Source organism: Rhea americana, unplaced genomic scaffold, assembly GCF_003343005.1.
Source record: "Rhea americana isolate MKP2758 unplaced genomic scaffold, rheAme1 scaffold_262, whole genome shotgun sequence".
Classification (NCBI taxonomy): domain Eukaryota; kingdom Metazoa; phylum Chordata; class Aves; order Rheiformes; family Rheidae; genus Rhea; species Rhea americana.
This window is the reverse complement of record NW_028186382.1, coordinates 63,647-87,488: the sequence shown is the minus strand read 5'-3', so window position 1 is coordinate 87,488 and position 23,842 is coordinate 63,647. Positions and strand designations below refer to the sequence as shown.

At 34.6% G+C, this 23,842-nt stretch overlaps 1 protein-coding gene across 1 annotated transcript in view; it reads right to left on the bottom strand.

The window, feature by feature from the left end:
- Positions 1-23,842, bottom strand: part of LOC146594301 (maltase-glucoamylase-like) — a 53,376-nt gene that overhangs the window by 3,172 nt on the left and 26,362 nt on the right. The window contains exons 18-44 of the mRNA XM_085307712.1: positions 23,718-23,802; positions 22,739-22,795; positions 22,019-22,143; positions 21,772-21,860; positions 20,870-20,919; positions 19,428-19,598; positions 18,410-18,559; positions 16,782-16,991; positions 15,735-15,889; positions 14,309-14,477; positions 13,201-13,297; positions 12,984-13,096; positions 12,769-12,894; positions 12,270-12,398; positions 12,040-12,147; positions 11,709-11,771; positions 11,347-11,481; positions 9,481-9,565; positions 8,422-8,560; positions 5,589-5,722; positions 5,062-5,096; positions 4,853-4,969; positions 3,333-3,481; positions 2,235-2,319; positions 2,068-2,124; positions 1,256-1,380; positions 721-809 (exon numbers count right to left, since the gene is read on the bottom strand). Coding sequence (XP_085163838.1) covers positions 721-809; positions 1,256-1,380; positions 2,068-2,124; positions 2,235-2,319; positions 3,333-3,481; positions 4,853-4,969; positions 5,062-5,096; positions 5,589-5,722; positions 8,422-8,560; positions 9,481-9,565; positions 11,347-11,481; positions 11,709-11,771; positions 12,040-12,147; positions 12,270-12,398; positions 12,769-12,894; positions 12,984-13,096; positions 13,201-13,297; positions 14,309-14,477; positions 15,735-15,889; positions 16,782-16,991; positions 18,410-18,559; positions 19,428-19,598; positions 20,870-20,919; positions 21,772-21,860; positions 22,019-22,143; positions 22,739-22,795; positions 23,718-23,802 — 3,047 coding nt within the window. The remainder of the gene's footprint in view (positions 1-720; positions 810-1,255; positions 1,381-2,067; positions 2,125-2,234; positions 2,320-3,332; positions 3,482-4,852; positions 4,970-5,061; positions 5,097-5,588; positions 5,723-8,421; positions 8,561-9,480; positions 9,566-11,346; positions 11,482-11,708; positions 11,772-12,039; positions 12,148-12,269; positions 12,399-12,768; positions 12,895-12,983; positions 13,097-13,200; positions 13,298-14,308; positions 14,478-15,734; positions 15,890-16,781; positions 16,992-18,409; positions 18,560-19,427; positions 19,599-20,869; positions 20,920-21,771; positions 21,861-22,018; positions 22,144-22,738; positions 22,796-23,717; positions 23,803-23,842) is intronic.

The following is a 23,842-nucleotide window of genomic DNA, read 5'->3' as shown; positions in this document are numbered from 1 at the left end:
TCACAGAGATCCTGCTGAAGTGCACCTTGTGATTAATGTTAATTTCTTTTGTCATTAACCTAAATGAACATAGTCATAATTTCTAAATTCCACTGATAACAGGTGGTGATGTACGTGAAGCACCTCCAAATACACTGACAGTATCCTGCAGATTTCCCAACACGTCATTATACTAAATAATAATTTTGTGCATTACTTTTAGTAGTCTCAGGTGACAATTTATGGTTATTACAAGAATAATACACTGTGAAGATAAAGGATAAGAGACGTTTAAATATCTCTTACCTGAAGATAATTTAAATTTATTAATATTGAGAAAATTAGTTAAAACTTCCCACTTAATTTATGGTTATGCTTCCATTAAGTATGAGAAAATATTCTTATTACGCATTTTGTGCTTGGTCCAGTGCATAATTTATTTTTACAAAATATGAATTCTATAAATAATCCTATTTATTTGTGGAATTATAAATACTAATTTATTATTATGGTGTATAAATAAGAAAAAATATTTTATTATAACTTTTCTCTGGTCTACCTGTTTAAATAAATACACACTTAAGCTGCTTGTGCCTTGTTGTAGAGTCATTGTACAATATCTATGAAGAAAATACTACTTGTTCACCTTAGCAAGTCACAGTGCTAAAGAGAGACAACAATTATGCACTGAAGGCTTGGAATTAATAAATTTATTATGAAAGCAAGAAACAGTGTACTTACCAATGCGAACCCCATCATCCCAATAAAGTTGACCTTGAGCAAGCTGACTATCATTCAAAGCAACAGTAAGTCCCAATGGATTTTTTCGGCTATGAAAAATAGAATAATTTTTCCTCAATTTTCTCAGGTAATTGTATTTTAAGTTTCTCATTTGTTACCATTTACATTATAGATATTGTATGCAGCTCAGTTTGTCACTGACACTAGTCTTGAATCCACAGTACTAAACTTAAAGGAAACCATGAGAAGGAAACTAAAACCAAAAAATAGCCATGAAGCTAATGTGCAGAATCTAATATATGCAGATTCTCTTCAGGCTGCTAATATTTACATGAAATGGGACATATTTCCAAGTATGGTGCACATTAAACCAGAAAACTCTACTTTCCCAGGTTGAACCAAGGAATCCAGAAGAAAGCTGCCATCACATAATTAATGTGCAATTTATTTTTCACAGCTTTAATTACATATTTACTTTTAAAAGYAGAAAAGAAAATGAAATTATTTTTAAAATTTTTAATTAATCTTATCATACCTGTAAAAAGTAGTATTAGCAGGCTTTTGTGTGGCAAGGATGTAACCACCCCGGATGTGAAGGTTGATATGTTCCAAAGGAGCTGATAAATTTCTGAACTGTCCCCTAAAGCCAATAAATTCACCCTATATATGAAAAAACAAAACAAAGCAAAATTAATCTTGTTGTATTGCTCTTGAGTTACAAATTTATTTTAAGAGCAAAGGTTATAAGGTTATGTAAAGGGTATACATATAAATACTAAAAGCTGTTATGACAAAAATTTTTAATGCAGAAGTAACTACGTAATATTTTTAAGATAAGGTACGAATGTCTGCAAACATAAAATAAAGACTTGACACTAGCTGAGAGCAGCTGAACCAAAAGATTTAGTCCAGTAAAATACTAACTAGTGACAGATGAAGTGATTTTTGATGTCAGTCATTCCTTCATCTAAATCTTTACTAAATTTCTGTGAAAGGTTAATGCAGCTAAAACTGTTTTGTCTTCTGCTACTCCAGCATTCTCAGTAAAGAAATTACGTATAGCTTTCCAGAGTTTAAAAAAGTCAACAGAAATACTTCAGATTAAAGGTATTATTTCACATTTTAATTTACTTTTACCGTGGTCATATTAAAAATATTACATTAAAAGGATATTTTTTGCAAGAAGCCAGCCAAGATGTAATTGCTACATCACTAAGAACTTGTGCTGGATGCATGGTAATAGAAAGGGGATAGTTGGTTCATACCTCACCACTGTTCTCAGCACACTACGCTGTTGTTTAAACAGCATTAGGAAGAATATGTAAGTCAGTTTTTAAGACAACTTACAGTATAGTAATCATACCAGCGGGCATTCGGTATGTAAGCATCCACCGTCACAGCATTCTGGAAATAAACATTTTTGGTTTAGGTACATTAAAGCAAAAAGTGAAGCCTAGCTACTGTGACTTCTAATACTTTCCTACACATAAACACTTAAGTACTCAAAGACCTACTGGTTCCAGAACGGGACTGATGAGCAATGCAGGTCCCCACAGAAATTGTTTATGTATTTCCCATGTCATTCTGTCTTCCACAAATCTGCAAGGTAGCAAAACAGCTATGAGACATTACAAAATGTGTCCTTATTTAAGCTTTTTCGTTGGTAATTGAATGTACTATTTCCTCGTTTTTATTTATGCTACTATTAATAATGGGTAATCAAGATTAGTTATTAAAAATATGTCTCATTTAATTATGAATGGATCAATTAATGCTTGCCAAGAATGTGTAAAGAACCTAATGTGAAAACAGTTAGAGAAATGCAATCTTTTACTTAGTTTTCATTTCTACTGTTTCTTTCCATTTGCTTTTCGGTATATTTAGGTCATCAAACTCAAAAGATAAGTTTTGTTTGGTGGGTATTAGTAATAGCAAAATTAACTGCTGGCCATCCTGAGAATCATTATCTAACTTGTAGTATTTCTTTTTAAGGGACTTTGACAGAATCAAGTCAATGCATGGAAATGGTTCAATGCTCTTTAGTTGAAGACAAACACTTAGATATTAGACTTCACCATTAATATTAAAAGCTAAACTTCTGCACATACAGTCCTTTCTGACCAGATACAAATAAGGTCTTATGTCTCTTATGAACTTGTCTTTTTTTAATCTGCTATATAAATTTGGCCAAAATAAAACACGTTTTGCTGCAAAGCTCATAATTTATGTCAAAATTCTGCCTCCCTCTTTTTTTTTTGTTTTTCTGCTTAGAATTCTGATGCAGTTGTTTTTGCTACGTTTACTTTTTGATTTTACATATTTCCAGCACTAGACAGAACTTTGTTACTTACCACCACATATGATAGGAATGAACCTTAAAATTTACACATTAATCCTAGATAAGTAAATTTTCAAATTGTGAAATATTTGCATAGTATGAGATGGAGAACTAATGCTGTAGAAGTGTGACTTGATATTGACAGCTTGTGTTCTCAGTCTCATGCAAATTTTGAAAGAAAAAATGTTGTAATTGCTGAGGGAAAATATTATTTTTTATGAGAGTACTGGTGATGGAAATTCATGATTAATGGAGAAAAAAGAGTCACACTTACTCATGGAGTAGAGGGCGGATCACAGTGTTTCCATGAGCATGGGCTTCATACATTAATGTGTAGAGATAGGGCAACAGGGTGTATCTTGTATTTAGAACATTTCTGGAAATGTCTTCAAATGTTGAATTCCAGGCAACAGGATCTTGCCTCTAAAAAGGAAAAAAAAAAGACTGCTGTTATTCAAGCTGTATTATTTTGCTTTGAAGCAACGAAAAAAAAAAAAACCTAGGTTAAAAATTTGCTAATGTTTACAGTGCACTTCACATTTAGCATCTTTTTTTTTTCTATTGATACGTCACCTATAAATTCATATAACTTGTGGTACTAGTAACCCTCAAATATGTATCAAAACATCACAGTAAGACATAGCTGAGGAAATTTCTGTGAACTCTTGCAACCTTCTGGTCCTCCTGTAATTTAGAGCACCTTCACTTATTTATTCTTTATTTAAGAACAAAATGACGGTAAAAACAGTAGATGTCACTGTCAGCCACAAGCAGGGAAAATAAAAAAGGGAGGAGATGAGGAAAAACCTAGGGGGACTACTTTAAAAAAACTTAATACAAACTCAACCGACTGTGAGACGCATTCTCACGTACAAAATATATTATCCATCTTTTCTGTAGGGCAGCACTCAGGGCTTTCAAAAAGAGAACAAACCTCTGGTGACGACCTCAGCAGCACTTTCAGTCTTTCTGGAATACATTGAATAATACCTTGGTAAATTGGATAAGACTGGAAGCAATATGATAACCTGGAATCTGCATTTTTAATCTGCTGCAACAAGACAAATCACACTATTTTTCAAAAGCAGACTTCAATCTATTAAATTCATGCTGTACAAAGACCTGTGATCTGCCAGACGTTAAGCTCTAACTAGAATATAAATACTGTTTCGGTTATTTTTGTTTTTCCAGTTATTTTGTTTTATGGATTTCTGTAATACAGTCTTTAGCTAGAGAGGTCCTACATTTAGATAGTATTTCCCCTCCTCTTTACATAATAAGAAATAAGAAATCCAATGTCTTATGGAGTGAAATGTGCAAAATACAGTAATTTCAGATACCTGCCCGAGAATCTTATTGAACTGTCCCAATCTCTGATTTGCTGTGTAATTATGAGCAATTAGGGATGAGACCACAAAGGCCAGTTTTTCCCCTTTAAAGGTATATTACCATAAAAGTGTTGTATTTTAGTCCTGTAGATGTGCTGTGTGTACATAAAAACAGCACACTTGGAAAAAAAACCAAAACCCAAATACACAGATGTTTGATTCACTCCAAGCACACAGCACAGGCTTACTTCTAGGTTATGAGGTTTAACACTCTCCGGAAACCGGACAATGGAGGCAGAGACTGACAACAGAGCTGGCATATGGCATATAACCAAAGAAGAATTTTTTAATGACCATTTTGCTAGGAATGAGCATTTCTGGGGGGCTGGTCTCTTTGTGCGATGTCCTGGCTGATCTGTTCATGTGTGCTGCAAGGTACACAACCATTAGCAAAACCATAACTCACCCTTACTCCTTTCCCATTGTGATTCCTTGAATACGGGTAAAAGGCACCCAGCTCCATCCAGCGAACACACATCTCGTACTGTGCATCTTGAAAGAAGCCACATATATCTGCTCCTGTCTGAATGTTTAGAAAATAATTCAATTGGAATACTATAAATTTTTATACTGAGTAAAGATAATTAAATATAAGGTAATAACTGCTTAGCTTACATAAGATATTCCAAAGAGACTGAACTCCATCATACCTACAAGGAAAAAACAATTCAACAATAACAACTGCTTTTTTTCCCCTCTCCTTTGTCATGCTAATAGTTGCACAGATAATAAAAATTGAAATACAGACATTCCACAGTTTCTCCAATATGTCAGGTTGTTCCATTACAGAAAGACCAGACAGCTGCTCTTCAGAAGTGAACACATATTGGCCAGCAGGGGCAGGATCACTGGAATGTGGTGGGAATCAAGTAGGGGGGAGACTGTGGGTTGTTGTGGATGGTTGAAGCCAGTAGGAATTAGAGCATTCAGTGCCCAATACAGCAAACCCAATTACTATAGAAATTGTGAAGAGTTTTGTAATAAGCAGTAAAAAGGGTCAAAAAGGAACTGACCATGAATTCTGACTGCTGAATTCAGTAATTTACTTCAGATAAAAGCACATGACTATTAAAAGCACATAAATCAAGAGGAATTTACTGCACAGAAAAAAAATGATTATAGATCTTTTTCTTTCTACTTACCAATAATAGATTTAGCAAGCTGATCCCAGGCTGCAGTATTATCACCAAGCCAGTGTCCTGCCCACTTTCCACTACTGGGRTATGTTGAACGGGTAACAACAATTCCACGCTCCTTTGTGACATGCTGCAAGGCACTAACATTGTGAACAGTAGAAGAAACAAATTACATGAGAATCAAAGTAATTCAGAAAGATATTACTTAAGATCCTCTGAAAATAAACCTAGTGGCTTATCTTCCTACAGCAAAGTGCAACTATATTGTGAGTGTGAACAGGCATACATCCAGTCAAGATATGTTTTGTATTGGGATTCACTGTGATTCACATATATGCAGAAACTAAGAATTAAGTGTCAGTCAGCCTATAGTTAGATGGTGAACAGGGAGGTGCTAAAATACAGATGTCCAGTTAAGGCTGATTATGCTACAAGATTACACATTTTTAAGGGTTACATGACATGATCCAGGGCACAGCATTCCATTATTAAAATACCACAAAATTTACAGCAACAGTTGAAAATAATCTCAGCAAAATTCAGACTAAGAAGATAGTAAGGGGGAAAACAGAGGTGCCAAGAATATTAAACTTGCCAGCATAATATGACTTGCCAAAACTGTACTGAAACAAAAAATGTCTTTCATCTGTAATCATTTCAAAGAAAAGATGATATGAAATGGACAACGTGGACCTCTACAAGTAATCATATCAAATCAGACATCTTCTGCTCTGAGCAGGTAACGGGCCTCACACCAACAAAAGAACAAACTGAAGTGCAATATCGTGGCATTAGCTAACCTTTTGGTCTCCAAAAGTTTAGAGCAAGGAGTAGTAAATATTCAAGCATGGTGTGCCAAAGACACCTTTTTCTCTCCCAAGTTAGAGGCAAAAGCACATAAACGTAAACAGAGTAAAAGTTAGGGAATGCCACTGGCAAGATACCATTGCTCAGCATGGCCCTTGCCTCTACACGAGGCTCCTTACTCAAACTAAATTCAGAGCATATAGGCAATCAGAGGCTGGACTCACTGGAGAAAGATAAATAAATGCACCTTTCAAGATTCCCAGATCATGGTCTTCTTGTGCTTTGCTGGCACTTTTAGGGACTTAGCAGGGAAAAAAGGAAACAGCTAGCATAAAGACAGGACTCCATCAGTGGCTTTTCCGGATGCTCTGGCACAGGAACAGCATGGATGAAAAGGGGCTACATATCTTCTGAAAGTTTCAGTCTGTAGTATGAGCAAGGATCTTTGGGAGACAAGTTATACTTATTGGTGTAAGCATCAGTGCCTGGAGGTTTAAGCATGCTAATAGTGCTAATAGCACTGTGAAAACAGAGTAGGGAAAAGTTAGCAATTGTGAAGGGTCTGAGATGCTGGGAAGGCTGGAGGAACTAGGCAAAGTTGTCCACTTGATGTGAAGACTTTTGACTGCATTCTCCTCTTAGAGACAAGAAAGAAGCTGAGAGGCAGTTAAACCTCCAGCATTCACTTGGTCTACTCTATTTAAACAATGCTTTGGAAATTGCAACATCAGAAACGTGAAAAAAGTATGCATCATGCATAGAGCTGCATATGTGGTTGAAGGAAAGCATGACCTAAATGTTCTGCTGACTCGTGCTTCCAGGACACTCTGCTTTAGAACTGAGCCTAGAGTGTATATGTAAATAGTAATACCTCAAAATAGTTACAGTATTCACTTTCAAAGGTTCTGGCTTTTAAGTTTACACAAAAGCCTTGTTACTAGAGAAGAACATTAAGCCAATATCAAGAAGCTACCTTTAACTAGTGGAGAGTAGAAATTACATGAAGTTATGCAAAAAATTCCATTTAGGTCACATGCTTCTGTGAGTTTTGTGTGCAAATAAACTTGCTGTTTGGATGATCTAGTGTTAGAATAAATTATTATTACAACACTTCTCCAGTTACCCAACTGCTTGTCCAATAAGCAATGAAGAAAAAATTCAGAGTTGTGACTTTTTTAATACAGATTTTCTCTACCTTACAAGTGTGAGAATATTTGCATAAGCTGTGTAATTTATGACGGTCAATTCTGTTATAGTGCCTCTTAAAAACAGAAGAAAATATTTCTTTACACTTGAGTTCACACTTTAAACACAGAAGCAATGATAATATTCCTGTTTGTGTTAAATTACTGTCTACTTACAAAAAACAAATTACATTTAATTTGGCTTTAACCAAATTCTTTCCTGCCCTGTCAGCAACACTGTGTCTACCTTGGCTGACAGTGATGCAATGGAGTAAATGCTGTGAAATACAGCATCCACCTGGTAAAACTGTGAGTAGCCTTGGTATATTCTTTATTTTTGGTATTATCAAAGTTACCAAGGACTTTAAAATCATTAGTAACTGTAAAGAAATAGCACTTCTTGCATATTCATTGAATTAGAAGTGAAACAGTATTGCTATATTAGAAGTTACCTAACATAGCCTTGGATATTTTTCATTAAGAAATACATGATAAATTTTGCCTTGGAGCTGAGACAATAAATTCTTAAAAGGAAAGCCTATGAACACAATTTATATTTTAAAACTTTTCATTTCAGCATTATTCAAYTTTATTTTAATGATATTGATTTACAGATGCCTAAATTGCACTCTAATTTTAAGTCCAGAGGGCAAACTATAGCACTGCTTTTCAACCTTCTTAACAGTGAACTCCACTTCTACCTGAATTGAAGAATTGAAAGTATTAAGATGAAAAGAAAAAATTGCTAGGCATGTTAAATAAACTGGCGAAAGCTTTAGTCCTAAGGATATAGATACAGATAATACATTTGTAACATATTTTGGAAATAACAAATTAATGCAACTTACTCTAGGGTAGGTTTTGTTTGTGCCCATCCATAAAGGTTATGGACGTCGTAGTGTCTAACCGGAGTACCATCTGAGAGATATTGTTGGCCTTCCATGCACAGGGTTTTAAAAATTAATCCCTCTGATCTAGAGCCTAAATCTAATGGAAGGGGAATGAAAACATTTATATTTTAGTAATTAACATTCAATAATAATTTCAGTGATTTACTTTGTTAATTTTCATAATCTCTTTGGTAGTTATACCATCATTTATTTATTTTTATAAAAATAGCATTCTGAGTTCTCTCAATTTGCTTATTCCTAATGCTTCTGGGTAGATATCTGTGTCTGCAAGAATATTAATAACTCAGTTCTAGATGCCTGTATTGAAGAGGCTCAAAAAGTAAACAGAATGTATCCTACTTCAGAAAATATTGCAAATCTTTGTTAACACTACTATCTCATCCATATAGACAGAAAACTGGGAGGAATATTCTGAATATTAGCTTTCTGGCAAATCCTGAGAAATGATGCCTCATAATTGAAGAAGGCAGTAAGCAACAAAAAGGATTCCAACAAAAATATTAGTAATTATTACCAGTTAGCACCACTGCACACCGGTAAAGCCATACTAAGAATGCTAGATATTTCAAATGTCCTCAGATTAGGATTTACATGTAAATAACTGCTCATGAGAGGAGACATGAGGCTATTTTCTAAATTTTAGTCATTAATTTCAATACTCAGCTGAGAAAACTATGCAAAACCCTGGGAACCACATTCCTGATCATGTCCAAAAAAAAGCACCTAGATATAAAATAAGTATCAAACCTAYCACCCCATAAGGAGGGGTGAAAATGACTTTAAAAGTGCCATGCAGTCACCCTTCTCATCAAAACAGATTAGAGTTAAGTGTGCTCATAATCTTTGAAAACAGAGTGACTTTTAGTTAGTTAATTTAGTTAATTCAAATATGGATTTATCTACCTAACTTTAATAATTTATGTCACATATATTATTTAAGAAATTATATATTAACCAAAGTGACCTGAGACTGTTTTAAGCAGTGATCAGACTTACGGGGCATATAAGGTGGCCAGCTTAGGTGGTCATCTCTACAGCCGTTAATGGCACCGTTAACAAAGCTTGCAGGTTCATTCATGTCCTAAAAACATAAAGTAAAACCAATTTTATTTGTTTCATGGTACAAAACACTCTAAATCCTAAATTGCAGAAAAGTAGCATAGTAAAAGTCCTCAGGAACATGAACAACTACAATTTGTGTCTGCCATGCTGCATTTTCTTGACATGGGTTCACAGTTTTAGTTAAAAAGAAAAGAAAAAAGAAAAGCAGAGTTTTCTCTCCTAGGAGTAGCAGTTCTAGTGTGCAATAGTTGTAAAGTTTAATTTCTCCATTAGATATATTCTCTGAAAATACAAAGTTACCATGGAGGCACATGGAGCCTTGAAATTGGTATTAAAGGAATGAATTTAACTATTTCTTTCATTTTCTGTATGCTGTCTTTATAACATCCAGTAAGCATTTAGGTTGCCTTCCTTCTCTTTCCTTCACTGAGTGGGTGGTAAGGATGAAGGAGAGATCCAGGAGGGTGCCCAAGCAACGTGACAGAGAGCTGCAGCTGGTTAAAAGCTGCATGTAACAAGGATGTTTTCCTTCACTGAAAGTTTCCTCTTTTCTTTAAAGACAAGCAGAAGGCGTTGCAGCTGCTCTTTCACAGAAGGGCCTAGTGCTTTCATACTTTATAAGAAAATGAAGACCTTCGTTTAAATTTTTACCTTGTCTGATAGAATTCAAACTTTTCTGGAAAGGGCCATTTTAAGGGAAGAGAAGTAACGGTAGGCTCTATTCCATGCATCAGAATGGTGTTATTGTGGAGAAATAAATTCATCATTCTCTCAGGCAGGAAGAATCTAAAGCACCAAACAAAACTGGAGCCTCTCTGAAGCCAAAACTGAAGGCAGATTCAGAATACTTTGTTTCCCAGATAGTATAGTGTTCAGTTCATAGAGACTACCTTCAGTTTTAAGAACTTATTTTTTGCATACTGACTGAAAAGGATAGGTTTTCCTATGTGTAAAATTGAAATCAGTACAGAATATATAACTACAGATACATAAACTAACTAAATCTTTGAACTTTGTAAAGATTGCATGTGTCCTCAGTGCCTGTGATCCTCTGGTTGCACTAATAAATCAGGCCTGGCATTACAGAAAAACACCAAAGATTCTACTGGATCGCTAGACATTTTTGCATTTTGTATGGAAATACATTAACACTTAATTGGCTTTACAACTAGTGCTATCACATTTTATTTGAGAAACAAACTAAACCATCCATCTAACCCATTTTGTCTCACAGAAGTAGTAATGGGAAAAAAATAACAGACTTCCACTGTGAAAAAAGCATGCACTAATAGAATTGCACAGAATCACAGAACGGTTGAGGTTGGAAGGGACTTCTGGAGATCRTCTAGTCTAACCTCTCTACTCAAGCATGATCAGCTAGAGAATGTTGCACAGGATCACCTCCAGGCGGGTTTGGAATATCTCCAGACAAGGAGACTCCACAGCCCCTCTGGGCAACTTGTTCCAGTGCTCTGTCACTCTCACAGTAATAAAAGAGTAACATCACTGTGAAGCAGTTAATATGCGGGTCAAAGGTAAATAACAAAGATTTAATAGGAAGTAAAATGTTTCAATAATGAAAAATAGGACAAACGATGATGCTATTAACAAAAGAAAAATTAATCTTTAGTAGACCATTCATAATATTTTAACCTCAAATATCTGCATCCTTACTTCCTGTGATCAGTTATGATCACAACCGAGAATGATCATATTTTATTGGGTTTTGTTTTATTTAGAATCAATCTTATGATGAAAAGATAAAGAAAACACTCAGAAATAGAAAAAAGAAACACTTACAATCCATAAGCCATCAAACTTTAAGCTTCTTGATGCATTGTTTGGATTGGTGTAACATTCTGTGATTTCTCTCTTCCACCATTCAGCAGTGGAATTGCGGAAGAAATCTGGGAAAGCTGTATGTGCTCGGTGGAGCTGTAAAAGGAATAGAAAAATGAACCACGGGTATAGGACTGAAAGCATCACACTATGATAATGTTGGAATTTGTAAAAAAAATTGCCTTTTTTGCTTTTTTTTTTTAGATATTCTAGTGGAAAGGCTGGATCGTTTCTGCATCCTCCTCCTTAGACTAAATTGTACCAGCCAATTCACCATATTAACTAATGTGCTCCTTCTCTGTTTGTGTCAATAACTAAATCACATTAATATTTACCTGTTCATCCACTGTCCCATTAATTTCTACATTGGGGAGATCTGGCCAGACCTATTAGGAGGAAGAACATATTAAAATAATTAAATCAAACTGAGTATAAATAAGTACCAACAGCAAACAGCTGAAGCCATGTTTCACTCCTGCATGTTCTAATAGCAACACAAACTGAAGACATTTCAGTCTGTAGCACTGTACACGTCATCTAAATTCCAGAATGAACAAGTCTTTTCCCCTAAAGATAGCCCTGGAGTTGAGAATGACATGACGTTTAGCTGGATACAATACACCTCTACAATCATCTGTTTGTTAAGAACAATACCTTTGCATATATAATATCATTGGTATTGGGCCATTTTATGAAGACATCATCAGCCACACCTCTTGTGAAAGTGAGGTAATTGGTTTCATTTGCAGATATGGCCGGGTCCTAAAATTGATGGTAACAAAATTTTACTTTTATGCTCAGAAGACAAAAATAGAAATACAGTTAAATGTATCCCATATTCAGCAATGAGATTTTGTAATTTAAACCCAGAATTCAACACTGACCAGGATTAGCACAAATCTCATTCCTTCTTGTTTTACTTTATTAATTAGAGCTGGTAATCCGGCAAAATGTGGACTAAGGGTGAAGTCCAATTGTCGTTCCATATAATCGATATCTGCATATTGAACGTCCTGCAATTCACAAAAAGAATAAATGTAAGGGGCTTTTCTTTCCTTTTTTTTTAATATATATTCACAGTCCTCCTCCAAAATTACTGTGTTCTTGGGTGTCTTCCTAAAGGACCACTGGGGTCCTAGAGCAGCTCGGAAGCTGAATGTGCTATCAGGCAGTTTGTTAGTGCTACAATGCTCAGGCCTTTGGTGACTAAGCACGCCTTAAAGAGCCACACCACAAGGTTTACAGAAAAATTTTCTTATGGCATAAAACATATAGTATGATCTCTTCTTCCATAGCTGTATGCTTTTTACTGTTTTAAATTCGACAGTACCCTGAAGCTGGAAGTTCAAGCATCGTCACAGACTTTAAGCATTATCAACATACATAGGGTATGCGAGCTGCCTTCATTGCAGACACTAGCTCAGCAATTTCAGAGTCATTACTATATCCATAGCGACATAGCTGGAATCCCAAAGACCAGTAGGGTGGCATGTATGGTCTTCCAATCAGCTGAAACCAAATAAAAAAGAATATTTATGTCAAATAGGCAAAAAGAAAACAAAAACCAGTTTTAGTTTGCAAGAGAAGAAGAAACGTACTGCAGTGTATTCCTGAACAACAAGCTCTGGTGTCGGGCCCAAAACCATGTAGAAGTCCAGAATTCCTCCAACTGTGCGATATGTCAGAGCAGGAGTTGGCTGGAATGTCACATCTGAAAATGGAGGACATGAAACAAGGAAATGTATGTCTGGATAAGCTACTATTGCAAAAAATTGAATATCTAAATAAAACCGATAAAGTGTTTTTTTGTTTTACCCATTGCATTACTGTTAAGCAAAAGAACTCCATGGGCATTGCCATCTTCTTCAAGAGCCATGTAGAATGGCTGAAAACCATATGAATTCAACTTATACTGCAAAAGAAAAAAAGCTGTTTTCTACTGGAGAAACATCACAAACATTCAGTTATTTACATTTACTAATAAAGCTAACAAATTATCAGATACACAACTGCCAAACATACAACAAATAAAATTCAAAATTATACTAATGTAATTATTCAGATTCCCAGAAAAGATCATTTTCAACTTCAAATTTTGAAGTCAGTCTGGTTCAGACTCCCTAAAGGAGAAGAAAAGAAAATATATTAATGCCTTTAAAAAAATCACTGATATGAAATTCTCTTCTTCTCAAACATTAGTATGATGAAGACAAGTTCATGACTTTCTATTATTTTTTTTTTTACATTTCAAATCCTGAATTGGAAATTATAGATATAATAAGGGATTATTATTTCACTGTTAATTTTCTGCAAATTTAAAACATTACATTGTGCAGAAAATAATACATTCGCACTCACAGACACAAGATTTTTGATTTACTTCTGTAAGTAAATCTACTTTGATCACACATTTGTAGGATTTTGCCTAACACAAATAATTAGAATAATTAGCTGAGAAGCATAAAAAACCTCTATCAATGTGCTATTATTTCTAAAAGTCTTTTGTTTTCATCCAATATCTGACTCAGCCAGAGTCAGATGGATTCTGGCTGGTTTAGACAAGAATGTTGCCACTGAAAAAGCATCAGAGTTATAAGCCTCAATAGATACGACCAAAGCTAATAAACATGCCCAGTATCCATTGATTTCCAATGGACTTTAAAGCCCTACTGAAGGCCAGTGCAGATTAGGTTCACTAATCACTAATATTGGTCCCTGTACTCATAAGAAATGACTGAAGACCCAAAGGAGTTATGTGTGGTCTTTATGCTATTGAAACATCAATGGTGCAAGGGTTTGACCAAAGAACATCGGTAAATTCTGCCTTGGATGACAAATCACAACAGCCAGTCAACACAGATTGGTACAAAGCAAAAAGCAGTTAATTATGCAAAAATCAGTACTGCAATTTGTTTCCACTTACACCAGGAGGCTGGTCTCTTGAGAACATCCCCCAAGTATTCCAGTTCATGTCATGTCGAAATGTGGTATGTTCAGTTTCACCAAATCCATATATATATTGGGATGCTAAGCGGGTAGATATCTGAAGGAACATATCACTGAATGTGAAAGTTGGTAGCTGAGAATCCCAGCTAAAACAGGAAGAGGAAAATAAAGAAAAACATCACAGCAGTTTCCAATGTCATGTGTAGCTGAAAGTCAACCTTCTGAGGCTGGTTTCCTCTCTGCAGTTCCCCTCTTTTTTTTCCTTCTTTTTTTCCCCCTTCTTCATTGACCCTGGGATAAAACTCCTACAGTTATCAAGAAAATTTATACAACATGAAATAAGGATGTCTAAAAATAACACATACAGTCCAGAGGTGCAGAATGCCCCATGTATCTCTGACAGATACATAGTGTGCACAGGTATCATTCGTATGTGACTTACCTCACATTTTTTGCAATTCATTGGGAAAAGCCTTTTCAGGGAAGCATTAATACATTTTTTATCCTGACTGATCTTTGCTGTATATGATACAGTAAAAAAGGAAGGGTTTTTTTAGGGTTTAATGGACTTTTTTGTGTAGATTATTTTGAAACATCGGTTTTAAATTAGCTTCTTTATTGTTAAAAATTGAATTACAGTCTGTCTGATGAATGATATAGTTCCAGGAGACTGAACTACAGAATGAATAATTACTCTGGTTGGCAAAAAGGAACTGAACTTGCAGTTCAGTTTTGATTACATTAAAGAATGACATAAAAACATTTTTATTTGGAGCCAAAACATAGGACATATAATGGTTAACTTCATTGCTATCTGTTTTTTTAGGTCTGACTTCATTAAGGAAAGAAGTGAAACTCCTGCTAGATTTATTAACTGTCACATTACTAAAACTTATCTGCAAGTTAGCTGAGACAAAATTTTCTTCTGTTTTTGTATTCCTAACCATTCCTCCCAAAATAACCCAACAAATGAGCAAAGTCTCTCCATAAAAAATGCTGTTGTCATCTAAGGAAAAGATTAGAAAGAGTAGAAAATTGTTGTGTCTCCTAGATACTTGGGAACTGAACACAAACCAGCCTTTGGAAATGTCTATGTCCTATTCTTTAAAATGATGCAGAGGACTTCTAGCATGTGTCACACTACAAGGTGACAGGGAAATATCTTGGCCAGTTTTGAGAAAAAACAGAATATTGCTCAGGTCACCCTCTGAGTCCTTCTTCAAGGTTAATATTCTCATACATACACAAAGGCCAAGCAATCCCTTCTTGCTATATGACAGACATCCCGTTTTTATGACGTGCATAGAAGACTCAGGGCATTTAAAACATGCCAGACAACACAACGGTTTGATTTGAAAATAGCTAACAAAAATGAATGAAATAAAAAAGTAAACATGGCTTACATAACTGTCCCTGTGCTTTTGCGTCGAACCTGTATACCAAAAGGCTTTCTGTGAACTGATACATCATAAAGTCGCTTCTCAGCTGTGCTCACTGGAGATTGAGGGAGATTTAGTGGTACTGGAACCTCATAGCGTTTGTTCTGGTAATCAAAAATCTGCAAATGAATAATTGGATGARATTTGCAGCAAACACCAGCAACAGTTAAATTCGGAAGAATTCAAGGTAACAATTCAAGTATTATTTCCTGTGTTCATTAAAGACTGATAGAAAAGAGTCTATAGACTGGCAGATTCCCAGTCTTACAAAAAGACTCATTCAAAACCTTGCCAATAATGATAGGAAATCTGAATTAATTAAAAAGAATACAGAAAATTGTTGAACAAATTTTCTGAGTATTTTTTCTTGATGTATGCCTTTTTCTATAATTTCCTCAAAAAATCTTGTTTGGAAAATAAAAAATATTAAGGATTTGTTCTGGGCCGGGAATGACTTATTTAATTATTTCAGTTCACCTTTTAGTCAACTTTAAGAGATACTTTTTCAGGTTGTCTGCATTCTATAAGCTGACCTAAGTTAATTCAAGACTTCATTTGTCTGATCATTTTGCAATGTATAAAATTTTAGAGTAGTTTTATTAAAGGTATAGTAACAAATTATAAAATATTAAATATTTTAGAAAATACATAGAATGGTTAATAAAATATTATTATAACCATAATAACTCTTACTGGTAACTGTACTGCATCCTAATGAGATATCTTTAGTTCCAGAGTTACTGCTTGACATTACATGTATACATTGACATTATATCCTTGAGCCATATAACCACATTTTAAAAGCTGGGACAAAATTCTTACCAGAGGAGCCTCCTAAGAGGCTCTCCCAAGAGCAATTAAGGCTATTTATTTAAAAGGAGAAACCTATTTAGGCAAGAGTGCCATTGTCCAGATAATACAGAATTTATTAAAATCATTATTTCCATAAATAAAATATTTTTTACACCAGTGGAACAATATAAACTTGGAGAAATTCCAGAGTAAGATTACCTTAAACTGCACCATATTGTTGTCATGGTATTTCACCTCCAAGCGAAGTGTACTGATAGGTAAAGTTGAATTCTCATAAGCTTTGGTATTGATATCATTTAAGGTGAGGTTAGCTGTCAGACCTGATGAGGTGTATTTTATATCATCAACAGAATAAATGTTGTCGGAACTATAGTAGCAGTGGGGAATAGACAAGTCTGAGGTTACTTCCTGCAAATGGAAATATATTGCCAATTGTTAGGTTATGTGGTAAAAAGCTCCTCAATATGGACGTATATATATGTCGCAGTAAAGGACCTTCCTCCTAATCAGCCAGAGAGGGGAACAGGATGATGTTGTTTGGGCTGTTCGTGTGAGTGTCGAGTTGTCCATGTTGATTTGTGTGGTCAGCCACATATGCATATATATGCATGTATACATATATATGTGTGTGTGTGTGTGTGTGTGTGTGTATTATATATGTGTACATATATCATAATGTACATGTGTGTTTGCTTACTGGGAATGCAGTCTCAGCTTCTCTACTGTTTGGACCTGGTGACATGGAGCTGTGGCAGCTTCATCCCATCAGGCTAGCAGAATCAGCCTCCTAACCTAACATGTATCCTGTTTTTACTATGTAATACAGAACTTTGTCAAAAACAAAGTCAAAAACCTAATGCTACTACTGAACAATAAAGAAGCAATACTGGACCTGCTGATCCCTGTACTAATTCAGATGTGGTTAAATAGTTCAGTCAAGGCTGTACGAATAGCCCAGTGAGGAAACAGTATCATCAAAGGAAAGATGGTATTCTATTTTCTCTATCTGTGATCTTCACCTCAGCTTGATCAGCTTGATCTGCTGATATTCCTAAAATTTTCTCTCTATTTATTTCATTGTCATATGACCTTCTGGATGCCTTCAAGAGCCTGTGCTCCAAATTCCTTAGGTATTCAGGCAACATCTAATGAGAGCTTCCTATAAGCTTTTATATTTCTTTATTCATACAAATTAACACTGAAATAACCATTGAGAATTGGATCCTATCTATCTAGCACCCCTTGACAGCAAGATCAAAATTACTGTCAATGTAAGTACTCAAACTAGTTATTCTGAGGCTAGACGTGCTGATATAGGTTAATGCACCAGCCTTCCACCTCTGAATACTTACCATCAATCCTGTCTATTTGTACAAATGAAACTATACCTGCTAATCACATCTGAATTCCTAACAAATATTTATCTACTGTCACCAAGTTCCAGATATCTTCCAGCTTAAGCAAGTGTTTGAAATGTATCCAGTTCACAACTGGATAACACAAGAAGACATTTCCACATATTCAAAATTACAAAAACATTTCTAATAGTACAATAAATTTAAGAAAGTTCAACCATTTCAGCTATTTTTTTTTCTTCTAGAGGGGCTAAAAGAGGGGGGATATATCCAAGCTTTGAAATTTTGATTTTGAGAATCATAGAATAATGTACTTTGAAGAGGGACTCTAAAGATACCCCTGCAAGGGTACACTGCTGACATGTTTATAGCAATGAAGTGACTACTTTTTTCACTATAACATATACAAAAACAAAGCTAGGATTCTTAAAATGTTCTCTCATTTGGTTTAGACAAATAATTTTTCCTTACACTCCAGACACAGCCAAATTGTTCACATTTTTCCTTTGTTGCGTCTTGACTGGGATGGCAATCGTATCTTTCATTGACACTGACTTCTTGAGTCCACTGTAATGAGTATGATTTTCCCAGTTCAAGTTGAAGTCCTCTTATATGCGCAACCTATACATATTAAGCAATAAACAGTTACTAATTTCAGCCTGCAGAAGTGCAGAGCCTCAGAAACAATAAGTTGTCCTACCTAGCAGCTCTCAAAAATCTTAGTGTCTGTCCTTCAGCATTAAATGTATTATTTTTACAAATGCATGCACTGAAATTCAGGTGCATAAGACCTGAAAAAGAGCTAATCCTGTATGTCCTACGGAAGCATATGAGGAATGAAGATAAGTGCATGGCTCGTTAACCTTTCTAAATTTCAGTGTAAGTAGTAAGAAAAAGTTAACCTACTTTGCTTCTATTTGAGTAACTGAGATAACCGGTAACTCAAAACCTTATAATAATTAAAGATAGTGTAAAATGCACGTTCAAACCAATGCCAGTACTACTCCTACGGTGGTAAAACATTTTCATGAAAACTCCCCACTAGAAGCATTGTGCTTGCCTGCTTAGCACATCCATTTACCGCATTGCTACCACTCTATGTTCATCCTCTGAGAAATGCTGTCTAAAACGATAAATGAATTGTYAGAATCATACTTCTTTTTGTTTTGTAATCATTGCTCAAAGAATCATTAAAAACACAAATATTATTTCACCTAATAAAGCTACTCCTCTGCTTCTAAGTCAAATGTAGCTACATGAATAACTGTATAATACACTTTGTATTGCACAGAGTATCTGAGAGGAATACCGAGATCCACTCCCCATACAGTTGAATTTAATGTAATTGTACTGTTGTTCTGTGATAAAATAGATAATAGCATATTTTGTGGAATCTACAATAGCACTGAATATTATCATTTGCAATATATAAAATAAAGATGGTACAACTCCAAAGCTTTTTAGTTTCAGTTTTTCTATTGTTACTTACCTTATCTGCAGGATAATAGGTGATATTATGTGAAGAGCTTTGCACAGCATTGTTTTGAGATACTGTAACATTTGTTGGTTCTTGGACTAATCCCAGAATTCTGATTTCTTCAAACTTCAAGTTGCTTAGATCATTGTAATTGTTGTTTATAACATTCATGTGTAGAACATTCTGAGAAATAATAAAACAATCACATCATATTGCCAAAATTTTTCCTGATGTGATTTTAAGAGATACAGTTAATTTTCCTAAATAATTATTGACAGTACAGTATAAAGTAAGCCTTTTCCTTAGCATATTAATTGTTGTCTTTTTTCTTGTTAACATTTAAGTGCTACAAAACGTGTTCTAACTTTTATATAACATGCTTCATACTTTTATTTCCACTTCCTTTTTGGTTTCAGAAATAAGAAAAAAGATAACAAGTGTCTGCGATGGGGCAATGTGTATTGCTGTATCTTATAATTGAAAGACTGCATTCAGTGTTCATGATATAGAAAAGCTAGGCCCTGTTCTGTTACAATGGACAATATCAGATTAAGAGTCCTGTCATTTGATCTGTACCATCGCTCTCTGTACCATCATGTATCCTCCTTACCGCTGTCTGTATGAGACTTCACATTAGCTTTTGTTCACAGTAAACCTTCAGCACCATTACAGACAACTCAGTTACATTCAGTTACAACAGTTGCAAGCTCTACTACTAGGTGAGATTTCATATACAGAGTATTACCAGATATACAAATTAAGAAAAATAAAAACTATGAATTTGTTCTTGCTTCCCTTTCCATGTTCTTATGCATTCTGTCTGATTGTTGTCCTGGTGTTTCGACACATCAAGGGAAAGAATAACTTCAACAGATAGCATTTTAATGAAGAAAATAAGTATCATATTATTTGGAATGCTTATAATATGAAATCTGCAAGTAATAAGAAATAGAAAAGCTGACTGAACTTTACCTTGCCAAACAGAGGCAATTCCTATTAAAGAATACATACATAAATGAAAACAGTGAAGTGAATTCTGTGGGTTCAGACGTTTTCCTCTCACTCACTGGAGAAATTCAGCTAAATTTTACAATATATGAAGATTCTTTTTTTTTCAGTTTTACAACTGTTTAGAATCACAAACAATACATTAATCTCCTTTCACACTGCTTTACCGCCACTGATGTTTTACAGTACTCTTGTTCTATAAGCCTACTAAGTTTACTGTGTGACAGGAAGTAGGGATTCTTTAGATACTAGAAGTAATCAGGAGAACCAAAAGCAAATGTAGATTTTATGCTCCAGTCAAATGACAATATTCTAGAAATGATACCTCATAGGCTTAATGAAATATTTCTTAGTAAGTACTGTGAGAGGGGGAAAAAAGCATATCCTTAGGAGATATTACTGATTAAAACTGAAAATGAAAGTAAGATCCTTAAAAAAATACTTACACTGGAAACTTTAAACTCATAAGCAATGTAAGTTTTACTGTCAACTGTACCTAAAATGTGGAGAAAGAAGTTACAGTTGCAGTGCAGAATCAAAGGCATTGAAAACAGGATGGTTCTACAGTTAGAGACCAATATATTGCTAACTATTATTATCATGCTRTTTACTATCATTATTATATTTGCATTCAGAAACTACCATCAAGATTGCTAATGCACTGAACAGATGCTGCACAAACTACAATAGAATTAGAAGTTCTGATTATTTTTCAAAGTAGGAAAATTTGTTCCCATATTTAACATTCTGCCAATTTAAATCTTCCAATGAATTCATCCTGGGTATTGGTATTTTTAAATTGCTTGAAATTCTTTTTTTTTTTTTTGAATTATTTTTAAAGCTCAAAATTGAAGATTCATGAATTTTATATTTGGTGTAGAGTATAAGCCAGTGGAGAGAAGATGTGTGGGAAGTCTTCTGTTCATGAAAACACTTTGTATGAGTGCAAACTATAATATAAGCTATACTTTTAAAAGTGATTGCTTTTCCATCTTCTACTGAATCTTATTGCTAAACACAGTTTAGATGCATTCTTGTACATACTGAAACTGTCTTGAACAAGTACCACAATATACATCACTCCCAACAGTGTAGTTTAACAGTCAGCRTGCTAATGCACCAATCCTTTACATATGTAACATTACTGTGAAGCCCAAACCAGTGAAAAAATATAAGCTAGTTAAAACTATTATTTTTCTACTTACAAGTGATTAAAGAAATGGTAACAGCTTGTTGTATATTAAAATCAACATTCTCACTGCATTATTTCTGTTCTGTAAAATCAATGAGAAGATGTAAATTTGTAAATATTAGTATTTTGGCTATCTTAGTTATTTATTCTGCTCACCTGTTGATTCTCCATCATCCCAGAATAATTCCCCAGAAGCTTCATTATTGTCATCCAGTGCAATTATAAGTCCCATAGGATTCTTACGACTGTGAAAAAAGTATTTATCTTAAATGTATAATAAATAAAAACTTATTTAAAAGTATAATAAATAATAATACCTATAATAAATAATAATAAATAATACTTATTAATAAATAATAAAACTTACAACAAAAATGTGTATAAATAAAAACTTAAAACTTACCTTGCAACTGTTGTGGTAGCTGGTTGTTGAAAAGGGAAAACATAGCCTCCTCTCAAATGAAGTCCCAGTTTGTCCATTGGTAGGTACATATCAATCCATTGTTTTCTCCAGGAGATTTTTGCTCCCTTATTAACAGGGATGTAAAAATGAACAACTGTGTTGCATTACTTACTGATATGAATGCTGTCTTAAAGTCTGAGTTTGAACTTAATTCTCCCTTTCAGTAAAAAGTTTAAGTTATGTAAGTACCCATAAAACTGTCAATGATTGCAAAAATAAAATAGCCATAGGTCAATATACTATAATGTTATAAATCAACACCTCTCAGTCTTTGGTTTTAAACATTTGAAGTGAACAATGTCATTTTTCACTCATTAAAATGATCATCTCAGTAGTGGGGGAACCTACTTGCAGAAATGACATTTGTAAAAGATAGTTGCAAACTGTTTCATGCATTATTATTAACATTATACTTCACTATTTCAAATATGATCTTTGCTTAAGTTTTCATTCAGTTTGTCTTTGTCTTTCCTGCATTCTATCCACATCTGTGTATCCTTTTCGTAGGGTTTTGATTTCTTGCTCCACCATCCCTTCTCTCACTCTTTCCTTCCTACAGGCTTTCCTTTAGATCTCTAACCCTGGAGCAGGGCTGAAAATCCTATTTTATCCTACAGAAATTTAGGAAGCCACATCATATTATACTATGCATGCACTTACTGTATCATAATCATACCATACTGCATCAGGAATATAGGCTTGAACTACATCCACGCCCTGAAAGACAAATGAAGAAACAACCTTCATATTTGAAGGCAAGTTAATCTAATAAGCCAAAATTTCCGAAACTGTAATGAAGTTTGAAATAAGAAAATTTCATAAGAGAAGGATTACATTCTCTAGAGGACTGGAAAACAGAAATGGGATTTAATAGCACAACATACAAGTTTTTCCATTTACACAATGTTAAAAATATGTTCTGAATTGTGGGCTCTCTTAATGGAACAGCAAATGAAGAAAAATGTAACACTCTCCCTACCCCCTTGGCTTGCTAGGAGTCGCAGGACAACCATATCATTAATATTCTGTATCCATGAAAAATGAATTTATCGAAGTTTGTATCAAGAGACATATTTCCACTGGAGATATAGCTATATTAATGCTAATGAAAGAGAACCTCTGAAGTCTCTTTCGGACTACTGTTGACAGTTCTGGTTGAGACTCGCAGTTCCATATTAAGTTAACTCATTGTATGCAACTTGGAGTCACAGCACTTCTAACACAAGTCTCACAGGATATTCACAAGCATCATTAAATCTTCTTTATTTTGCTTTTTCCGTGCAGTTCTGGTTAGAATAGAACCCAAGCAAATTTACTAGATTCATCTGGGAAGTAGAAGACCCTATTTTTCTTTTCAGCTTGAGCATGACTTCAGGGGAAAATACATATACAGCGAGTAGGGGAAACTTAACTTCTAAGCTACATAATATTTTCACAAAAATGATTTGGCTGAAAATTAGAAGGTAGTTTCTAAGCAAAAGAATAGAAGAATGACAAGAATAAAGGGTCAGTAAATTTTAGTTGTTGAGAATTTTAGTCTGAAATTCCCTGCAAGAGAAAAGAACTGGAATAGTGATTCAAATTATCCCTATTCCCTTTAAAGTCGTTATGAGGTAGGTGTCAAGGTAGTGAAATGTACCGGGTCAAGCACAGGTGTAATAAGTAGACCAGGACCCCATAAAAACTGCTTATCAATACTCCATGTTGCTTCATCAGAATAGAACCTAGACAAAGGGAAAATAACAACATTAACTGTATTGACTA